This window comes from Halictus rubicundus, chromosome 18, assembly GCF_050948215.1.
Source record: "Halictus rubicundus isolate RS-2024b chromosome 18, iyHalRubi1_principal, whole genome shotgun sequence".
Taxonomy (NCBI): Eukaryota; Metazoa; Arthropoda; class Insecta; order Hymenoptera; family Halictidae; genus Halictus; species Halictus rubicundus.
This window is the reverse complement of record NC_135166.1, coordinates 3,133,895-3,144,971: the sequence shown is the minus strand read 5'-3', so window position 1 is coordinate 3,144,971 and position 11,077 is coordinate 3,133,895. Positions and strand designations below refer to the sequence as shown.

At 44.6% G+C, this 11,077-nt stretch overlaps 1 protein-coding gene across 1 annotated transcript; it reads left to right on the top strand.

The window, feature by feature from the left end:
• The first annotated feature begins 481 nt into the window (after nucleotides 1-481).
• On the top strand, nucleotides 482-882 carry LOC143362897 (dynein axonemal light chain 4-like). Its single transcript, XM_076803396.1, has 2 exons — nucleotides 482-547; nucleotides 625-882. Exons 1-2 carry the CDS (start codon nucleotides 482-484, stop codon nucleotides 880-882), a joined length of 324 nt encoding a protein of 107 aa, XP_076659511.1.
• The last annotated feature ends 10,195 nt before the right edge of the window (nucleotides 883-11,077 follow it).

Sequence of the window (11,077 nt, the reverse complement as noted above, 5' to 3'; positions counted from 1 at the left end):
ATGTACGTGGCGCCACCCAGCGGAGGAATCCTGAACACTAATCGGCTACAAGCTTGGGCGTTTCGCCACTACGAGGTAATGGCGCTGTTTGCAGATTTTGGCGGAAGGTGTACGTGGCGCCATCCAGCGGAGGAAACCTGAAAACTAATCGGCTACAAGCTTGGGCGTTTCGCCACTACGAGGTAATGGCGCTGTTTGCAGATTTTGGCGGAAGATGTACATGGCGCCACCCAGCGGAGGAATCCTGAACACTAACCTGCATCATCTTTTTACCCTGGAACTTTCTGTCATTATATTTCAATCAGCAAATAACAAATGAACTTGAATCGATTACAAGTTCTTATACACTGTTATGTGTTGAATTAACATGAAGCACATTGCAAATTTTTATTAATCAATTTATATACGTAATATCTATTTTCAAAGGAAAGAAACCATCATAGAATTAAAATATACAGAAATTTAAATAATAGTTTTAAGGATGTCAGCAGGAGAAGTGAAAAAGACGGAAGAACCTTTACTTTTTCATACTTATCCTTTGTGTAAGGTACATACCGTTAACAATTGTCAAAGGTTAATATTTCTCATTTTATTTTCATTATACCGCTGGTGTATGTCTTTCAGCATAGCGATATGTCAGAAGATATGAAACAAGAAGCTATAGAAATATGTGTAACTGCTACGGAAAAGTATACAGATAATTACGAACATGCGGCACGGGCAATTAAAGATAGCTTAGATAAACGATTCGGAGGACCATTTCACGTCGTAGTTGGCGAATCATTTGCTTCTGCTGTTACATATCAAGAAAAAACATTACTATACATGTTTAATGGTGGTAATGTGGCTGTCCTTGTATGGAGAACAGTTTCAAATTTTTGACAAGAGTATTAAAATCGCACAACATACTTTACCATTTATCTACATGATATTTGTGTAGGGGGTTCAGAGTCGCATCTTTATCATTTATTACAACTATATTGTACAACAAGTACTCCGCGCGGATCGATAGCGATCTCGAACAACAACGATAAATCATGCGTAGGTGCCGCACGTCGTTCTCCTGAGGATTCGTAAGCGCTGCAAGATCCCATGGCATAAAAATGTTCAGCGAGACGTTATTAAGAGTATTATGGCTCCTTTCTAAAAATAATTGGTGTTCTAAAAAAAAAGAAAAAACACATTGTCATACAGTCCGGCGCCGAGTGCGCGGCTCAGCTTGGTATTGCGTAATTCCGTGAGCGAACCCGACGTCCATGCTTTGGATTTCTTATGGTTTAAAAGTACAAATTCATGCAGAAAATATAAACTCTAAAGCTTCGAAAAATTATCCGCCCGCTTGCTCGCGCAAGTGTCGAGTTGTGGTGGTTAAATGTTCCTTCGGATCTTTGGAGTACGCATCTTTTTCTGTACGTAACCGATCGAAACCGGCATCTCGAGAGTCGGCAAATATACCGATCAGATCGGCAGAAATACTGACCAAGATCGGTCGAATTACGTTGCCGACGAGATTTCCCGTTCCACGGCGAGGGAAACGAGCCGCGGTTTCGGGGCCGGGAGCGCGAACGATGCAATTTAGTTGCGAACTGTTTAATACGAGATTTTACGAGGCACTGATTCCTGGGTTACGGCAACCGCCGCGTATTTTCTTCCGGTACGTAATACACTTTTCTATCGCCACGCTTTCGCGATGAAAGTGCACGTACACGCTCGCCGCATCGCATCGCATCGCATCGCATCAGCCCGGTAATTCAACTCTGATACGCGGCCGGCTGCCGGAACGATCGATAGATTTTTCGTGGTTCCCCACCCCCGAAGAGATCCGCGGCTCTTCCGTAGAAAATGGCCAATTTGCTGCCCGCTATTACGTTAATCTTGATTAACATCGCGTGCAAGATCTTCACCTTTCGCGGCTCCGTCGACTTATCACCGCGTTTCGTAACACCGTGAAATTATGACCGGGTTAACAAACAGCGGGCTTTGTATCCTGGCGCGATCCTATTTCCATTTGGGTCGTCGATGAATCATCGAGCTTCTGGATCGAACTCAACCCACCTAGACGACACAACCAATTTGCGTATAATTACAGCCCGATACGGCTAACTGTGCTACCTGAATTACACGTACACCGACTTTTATCGGCTAGGCATTTGGGACATATATAGAGTAGTAGTTTACGAGATGGAGAGGATCTATGACTCATTTTAGATCGCAGTAAGAATTTAGATATTATAAATTGACTTTCAGGATTCCCAAGAGAAAATTGCCGGGTCTTGGTAGAATCGCGATAAGGTAGAGTGACTACCTTACCGTCAAAAAATGGTTTCACGTGCCTCAAGCTTTCGTCCCTATATAAGAATATTTTGTCGCTGGTAAAGGGCTCGTTCGAAAGAGGAAGGTTCAATCTAGCGCGCGCTGGTCAGGTGCTGCCGAGATTATGCAGATATTTGGTACCATAAGCGTTAGAAGTAGGCCAAACATCGACGATGTGCATGGCCCGCGGAGTCCAAGCATTTTTATGCCATTGGAAGAGTTTTCTTGGGTGAAATCGAGAGCAGCGCCCGCTAGAAAATCTCTCCAGCTACAAATCTATATTTTGTCTCGATTCTCTGCGAAATGAAGCGAAAAACTTGAAGCACGTTTCAGAATTCATAATACCGATAATACAGGGGGAAAAATGCGACAAGTTTAGTCACAGACTTAAGATCGGATCAAGACCAAGACGGATCTCGAGTCTGTGTCAGAAGGCTGTGAATGGAAATTATTAATTAAAAAGTCACGTGACCATCCCGGGGCCGAAGGAATCGCAGGTAACGAGTTACCGTGCCACGGCGTGTTCCGATGGCACGTAACTGGATTTCGCGCGGCCGTTCGCGAGCGCAAAGTGACTGGTGACAGATGGTAATATCCCTGGACCAACTGTGCGTCATCTGTTGCACTCGGCGAGAGAAGCGACCGCTTCCAAGTTTGTCCGCCTCAAAGTCATTGCCCGGGGCTCTGGTACAACGAGATGAAATAATGTTAACTAGTCCGTCCGTCCGTCCGGCAACGTCCCTGCCCCCAGCTCCTTTGATCGCCAGCTGGCGGCTACCGATCGGTTCATAAAGCGCTGCAAGGGATCGGCAAGGATCCACGGGGTCAACTTGACCTCGGTCTCCTTACGGACAGTCCCATTCTGCGGATACCGGTCGTTCCTCGCACGGACACGCACCGCACCGGTGTCGTATCTACTTGGCGGTGAGGACGTACCATCGCCATGTACGCGGATCACTTTCTTAACTAGGAAGCCGGGCTTAGGGTTAAGTTTAACAGCGGATTACTGTTCGCAGAACCTCGCCGATGGACGTTCATACGAACTTTTATTCATTCAATTACATCTACTCGATACATGTCCAGAACACGGGTCTGCCCGGGGACAAGTATCGAGTAAAGACCGTATTCTTACAATCCATTTCGTGACAATCGGGATACCGATAGATCTCCTCTTTAGCTAATCGAAGATGTCAAACCATTCTTCGGATAGATCATTGTTACAGTGTAGAATGGTAAAACTTGAACTGGGTTAGTCTTTAATTTTCTGGTCGCCAGTTTTTCGCAAATACCGTTTTTGTCCACGCGCGTCTGCGGACGACAAGAATGATAAAGATTATTGTTACATAAGGAACACTGTGCCACGAGTACGCGATCGCTTAAACTTCGATGGTGGCCGGCGGGGTTTGTTTCACGGGAAGATTATTATGTGGTAAATTGCCGTGGGATAGTGCATACGTGACAGTGGAATTATCCGAGCCGGCCCGAAAGAGTTAGAGAGATCATTTTCGATAGATATCCAGTGCATTTTTCTGCCGAGCAGATTACTAAATTTGTCCTCACGGGCTTCGATCGTGCTTGATCGTGACGAATGGCAGAATGCGTTTTCTTGTCCGTTCGGTAATTGCGTTTCTTGACGCTCGCGGACTGGACATTGCCGAAGGGGTTACGTACCGGGTGACCTGACAATCAACGCGACTCGCTGGAGCCTTGTTCCATCTAAAGGACAAGCTTCGATCACTCCTTCCTGGGAGCGTATTGTGAAGTCGATGAAGTGATCGAGGCGGAGTCTCGAGCCTAAACGTCCGGGCAAAAAATCGCGTTCGCGTGCTGGTGCCGAGCGGACAACGCTTGGACGCCATCTTGATTTACCGGAGGTCACTGCATTTCAGATTGAGAAGTTAAAAATTAACTCGCTCTCCCTCTCGATCGACTCATTCGTCGAGCCTTGCATTCTCCACAAATAAAATTAAACAAAAGTGCTAAAAAATTTATTCTGCACTATTAATACCTGTTAATACATGAGATTGAACTGAAAGACAAGCAGGTAATACCCGAAAGCGAAGTTTATTATACGTTCTATCTCCGTCTCGCAGCTTCGGCTGAAAAGTGAAAAAGAAAGTGCAGGAACGCGCAGAATTCTTGCACGACAATAATGGCAACACTGTTGCGTTCACCACCCCGGTTATGTCAATAATAAACTTTACGACTTTAATAACTGCAGTCGATGGCACGAATTCCGCAGTCTGATTCCTGCGAAGTTATGCTCTTCTACGGGCGGTTCGGCCGAGTAAAATCGAAGCAAAATTTACGAAACCGGGGCGTAAAAAATCGGATAGTTACCTACCGAGCGGCTCGCGATAGAACGCGATTCGAGGAATCGCAAAATACGATTCCTAATTCCTTAGCATTCCTGGCCGCTGGCACCGTGCTGCCTCGGGGACCATGTACCGGGTGACCTCGTAATCTCTTGCAAATCAGTCGGCTTGCAAATGTTCGAGTTCTAGTAGAGTTCTGTACGCTTAAACAGAGTGGAACAAATCAGTAAATTAAACCAATCGTTTTCTTATGATAAAAAGACTGTTTAAAAAGACTGCATAGGTAGAAAAAAAGTTACTTCAAGTTGCGACAGGAATCAGCCCTTCCAAGGAAATATTTTTGGGACACGCTGTATAAGGCTTTCTTGAACAATTTTTCGCGTTATACGGGAGTCTAATAATAAGTTTTTGAAGTGGAGTTAAAATAATTCGATAATTGCCTGCGAGAGCGGAGCTTTCAAGATCACATACCGGGTGGCCCGATAGTTTCCGGCTGATTACACAAAATAAATTCGCAATTGCGGACGTTATCAAGGGCGATTTATCGATGCTTTCCGATGCAACTCGCCAGTTTCTAGAGGAGAGACGCGTCGCCATCGGGAGCAGGCGATTGAAATGCAGGCGACACCTCATCACCGTAAAATTAAGCTCGTTGCGGACGGCAATTGGTCGTTCGTCGTGTCCACGGTGCACCGGTGGAGCCAAGTGCTCCAGATTCGTGTCCCAAGGATGCCGATTGCGACAATCCCGGTGCCCATGCCTGCGGGCAACACGGATTCCCATATCTGTGAGCGCTGGCCACGCCAGCGAGCTTAGAAAGTAAACTTCCACGAGCCTGGACTGCGCCTTCGGCTGCTGTTGGCTGCTTAATTATTTAATTATACGAACCGCGACGGCGGGAACCGGGTTTGCGGAAGAGTGGACCGATCGGCACGACCCCCGATCGAGCTTGCCACAGTGATCGAACCGCGGGGGATCGATTATTGCCTGGGGGAAGCTCTTGGGGTAGTTCGAAGCCTGGCCAACTGGTATGGTCCTCTGCCATAAGTGGTAATTACGTTCTCATCTTTGGTCGTCGTGCAGAGGACTCGATGCACAAAATTCTTACCACCAAATGACATGTTTATGTCACTCTTAGAAATGCATCCACAGGATCATACTAATAGCTACAATTTTTATTTTTTGATCACAAGGTTACAAGTTTTACGCCGGAGGAAAAGACTGGGTCTCCTTTCAGCGGAACGTGTGAAGAGTACAATTTTTATTCCGACACAAGACGACGCTTTTTATCTCGAAATAAGAAAATCGCTGCCCCGTCTTCCTCTTATTTATCCGAAATAAGACGAAAACCGGTCCCGAGCCATCGCCTTGTATCGAAAGAAAGCTGTAGCGAAATATCGGAGTGGGTCCGAAGAAGTTTCTGAATAATTCTTTAAAATGTAGGTCACTTATCGAGCGAAGGAACACTTAGCGTAATCTAGGAGACAAACGAAGATGTACAATTGCATCGACTCTGATTCCAGTCGGCCATGTTTGCCCGAGCCGCACGGAATTCCTGCGGTATGCAAATACGTGAAATATTAAATTTTAAGTAGGTCGCTTTACGCGCGATACGATCGGTTAGAATGTAATCGTGATCTCTTTATAAATTTTCTGTTGTTACAGATGACCTAGAATGATTACGGCCATCTATTACGGCACACGATCGAGGCAAAAGTTCTCCTCCCCCTGCCACGCGCGAAATAATCAATTTCCGCGAGACTTCTTGCCAAAGAGAATGCTTTTAAATTTCACCGTGATTGTTAAAGAATAGAGATGAAATCGACTGATAATTAAGTGTTCACCGGAGCCGATAATCCGTAATTCGGTCCAATTCGTCGACGCGTTACGACACAGGTATGCGCGCAGTACCTTCCTACATCGATTGTACCAGTCGGATCACGTTGTTGGAAATTTGCAGCAAAAAAATTATAATTTTGCATAAAATGGAAGAAATATGTCCGGTCCCGGTGGTGCGAAAGGTCCCGTTAATTATCCGCTGGAAAATGCATCCGATTTCCCATGCAAAGACGTCGGGCGACGTTAATTCGCCTCGCTTCGAAGTCTAATCTAAAGTTTTTCCCAGCGACCGGTTCCGCGGCCGTATCGCGGTCGCCTAAAGTGTTTCTGTAACGACCATACTCCGCATTCAGAAAATATAATTAATTACACGATTAGCGGTCCGATACATCGTTACCGATGTGTACCGTGCGCGATGTAAATGGAAAATGGAAACGAGCGGCGATGTAACGACACTTGCTACCGCTGTTCGACGCGTGCTTTGCCAACCGACCGCTGAAAGCGATTACCGTTGCATTATAAATGTCGGAACATCGAATTAACTCGGATTTTATAGTGTCTCTATTTATGTGCGCTTCAGTAATGTTGTCCAATCGCTTCCCGCGAAAGCGCCGTTGCAACTTGAACAATTTTAAAGAGGAATTAGGCACGTATATATCATTAATAGGATGTTTATGCAATTTCCAATTTGTAGTTAATTTAAGAAAATTAAATGAAATCCTATTTTTCACGGGGACACCCTCTGTAGACCTAAAACGAATAAAAATCGTACTAAATTCTATCGAATTTTATATTCTAACACTTTTTGAACATTTTCATAAGCCATAAGTGCACAAAGATCCGCAGTCTAGTCGTTAAAAATAATTGGCTAAAAATTTAGCCGTTTAGACTTTGTCTTGCGTCGCATTTTCCCAAATGTTCACTCGGCTAAAAATGAAGGGAACGCGGATCTTGTGACAGAAACAAGTAGGCGAACCGCGAAACCGTGAAGTTAAAAAAATATTGTTGCATTATTTCCGACAGATGCCACGATTGTAAAGAGTAGGCGAACATTCGCGTAGCTCCCGCATCTCGAAACTCGTGCACCGCTCATTTCGAAGTCCGTTGTCTAGTCACGAGAATGGCGACCGAGAGAGTTTCATAGTTGGCGAATTCCGCGATTGACGCAAGTATCTGGCAAAGAAATGGCGGAGGGTTGTGCCCGCGCGAGGAACAACCGCGAACAGCTGTAATTCCGCGCGAGATTCGATCCGGATAACCGTCGGTCACCGTTCGTCAAAAGATCGGTGTTCGGTTCGATTGGCCTGCGCCATGATCTAAAACGGCCGGGAGCGGCCGATTTTATCTTGGCGAGGCCGGGTTGCCTAATTCCGCGGTGCTTCCTCGATGTTTTCTCGTGCACCGGTGACCGGCGATCACGGCGTGTAGATCGTTTTTCGCGATCCGACCGTCCCGCCATGGTAAACCCGCGGCGCGTTTCGAATTTCTGCTCGCTCCGCGGAGCGTGAACCTCTTTCGCCTTGTTCCTCTTTTTTTTTTTCCTCCCCCACGGGAGAACTTTTTGACGCGCACGCCACGGCTATTACCAAATTAATTGCATTGATAGGCACGTTCGAGTGATTTCATGGATCGATCGTTCACTCCCGTCTACGACACGCTGTGTCCTTCGACGTCCGAACGATCTCTTTCGGCTCGAAACGATCCTCGAGGATAAAATGGACGTAACAATCGAATTTTGTACAGAGTAGTAGCGCAAACAATAATCGTGGTGTAAATTCGTTCGTTCATAAACTCGTTGGCTGCAAGAAGTTTCTATTTCATCACAGTGATCTGCCTTTGCAATGAGTCACAACTGAGTCGTTGAAGTTAGGACATGCACAGAAAGCATTCCAACGCCCTTTAAAACGGTATAACTTTTTTCTGAATAGTATCAAACCACCTGGCTCTCTTGAGCAATCAGAACAATCGGGTTTCCACATGAGGTGCAAAAACGATTTTGAAAAAATTGCAACTGGCAAGAATTACGTGGGAAAATAAAAATGGCACTTTTTACAACTCTTTTGTTTCAGCCTGTAATGGGGGAATTTAAAGTATGTCTTTTGCAGATCTGTGTTAGTCATTTTCTCAACCTTATCTCATCTCCATTTGTTTGACTGTTGATTAAATACACTGGAATTTGTTTTAAACATGAAAATGTCCCATTTTCTTTTTATTGTCAGGATCTTTAGTCTTGGCGATACGAGATCAATTCATGTACATAAGAATTGTAACTGGTAAGAATTACGTGGGAAGATAAAAATGGCACTTTTTACAACTCTTTTGCAATGTCTTCTCAACCTTATTTCATCTCGATTTGTTTGACTATTGATTAAATCCTCAGTAATTTTGTTTTAAACTTGAAAGCGTCCCATTTTCTTTTTATTGTCAGGATTTTTAGTCTCGACGATACAAGATCAATTCATGCACATAAGAATTGTAACTGGTAAGAATTATGTGGGAAAATAAAAATGGCACTTTTTACAACTCTTTTACAATGTCTTCTCAACCTTATCTCATCTCGATTTGTTTGAGTATTGATTAAATCCACTGGAATTTGTTTTAAACTTGAAAGTGTCCCATTTTCTTTTTATTGTCAGGATTTTTAGTCTCGACGATACGAGATCAATTCATGTACATAAGAATTGTAACTGGTAAGAATTAAATGAGAAAATAAAAATGACACTTTTTACAACTCTTTTGCAATGTCTTCTCAACCTTATTTCACCTCGATTTGTTTGACTATTGATTAAACCCTTCGATAATTTTGCTTTAAACTTGAAAGTGTCCCATTTTCTTTTTATTGTCAGGATCTTTAGTCTCGACGATACGAGATCAATTCATGTACATAAGAATTGTAACTGGTAAGAATTAAATGAGAAAATAAAAATGGCACTTTTTACAACTCTTTTGCAATGTCTTCTCAACCTTATTTCATCTCGATTTGTTTGACTGTTGATTAAATCCTCTGTAATTTTGTTTTAAACATGAAAGTGTCCCATTTTCTTTTTATTGTCAGGATTTTTAGTCTCGACGATACGAGATCAATTCACGTAGATTGTTTAAAGCGAATGAACAGAGAAAATTGTTTACCGCGAAGGTGACCGGCGATCGGGTTCGTTGGCTCGTTTATTTTCCGCTCATAATTGCAGAAAAGATATCGTGATTGCTCGGAGAACCCGGTGGACGGATAATCCAGGATTCTGAAGACTGAATAAGGAGAGCCGGCTAATGAAACGTGGCCGCACGAGCAATCACGTTACGTTACTCCAGTTAATTAGCAAGCGATTGAACTCAATTCAAATTGAACCGTGCCAACAGCGACTGTATCTATAAACCGAACTGTTCGTTTTTTTTTCTCTCGTCGCGGTTCGACGTTTAGAATTCGAACGATAAAACGATACGCTTTCGTAAATCTTGTCAAGAACAAAACCGGAAGAAATAATCTAATAAGCGAACACAGCCGGAAAAAACGTTTCCACGGATATTTAGTTCTAATTAACAGGTAGCACACAACGAGCTACGAGTAACTATTATTACCGTGCTGTTACGTTATTAGTTATGATTTACGCTATCAGTATCTGCCTGCGCATGCAGTCGCATAAATTTTCGAATCATCTGAACGAAAACGTTGCTGTTCGGTCCAACGATGATTTCCGCGCTTGCATAAGCGGATAGGAGGACGTTATATAATTCGTCCGATAATTATCGCATCTGATAACGTTTCGTGGATCATGGGAAAGCGCCGATGGCGGGAGTCCGCCGCGTTGGGAAACCGTCTCTCGTCTCGATTGCAAAATTCACCGGGATAAACCGTCCTGAAGAGGGACGATCATCCGAAGAAAAAATGGATTTTTGAGTTCGCCACGGCGTCGGAACTCGACGAACTTTCCCGGTTTTGCAAGCGCTCCCTCGAGCGTGCCTCTCCGGGATCCGCGCAGGGTTGTCTTTCGCCGCGTCTAGAAACAACGCGAGCGCAACACGCCAGAGAATTGCGCAAACCTGCGCGCCGAGCGGCGACTGGCAACGGAGGCAACGTTCCCGCATAATTGCCGATCGGTCGAAAAAGAAAAGAAAAAAGAAAAACCGTTTCCAACGAGGATAAGCGAAGCGGACTACGGCCCGGGCAGATTCGCACGGAAAACTTGTGTGACTGCGCGTTCTCCACGGCAAGACAAAGCAGCATTCTGGGAAACGGCCTGATTCGGCGGTAAAATCATAATAAGCGTTGCTGTAACACGGATTTCATACCAGACCGGACTAATTAAGCCGCACTTTCCTCGTCGATCTGTCTCGTTTAACCGACACTTTGTTGCCGGTCCCGTTCCAACGCGTTCGGCGCCCGGCAAAATGGAGGAACCGATCATGCGATTCTTATTATCCTCGCGTTCTACACCGCGTCCGTATCGTCCTCGAATTCGATCGAACTGTTCACGCAAGACACATGCCGAAATATAAATTCTTTCTGCGCTTTCGTTTCCGACGAAGCAACCAATGGTGGAAAAATATTAGGACCTTGAATAAGTTCTCGCTGTTTCTTCAAAAATGACAGTAGCAGTACCCCGTTCGTGGAA

Coding starts and splice junctions, on each gene's coding strand:
- LOC143362897 (XM_076803396.1), top strand. CDS start 482: ATGTCAGCAGGAGAAGTGAAAAAGACGGAAGAACCTTTACTTTTTCAT. Junction 548..624: donor ATACTTATCCTTTGTGTAAG/GTACATACCGTT, acceptor TATGTCTTTCAG/CATAGCGATATGTCAGAAGA.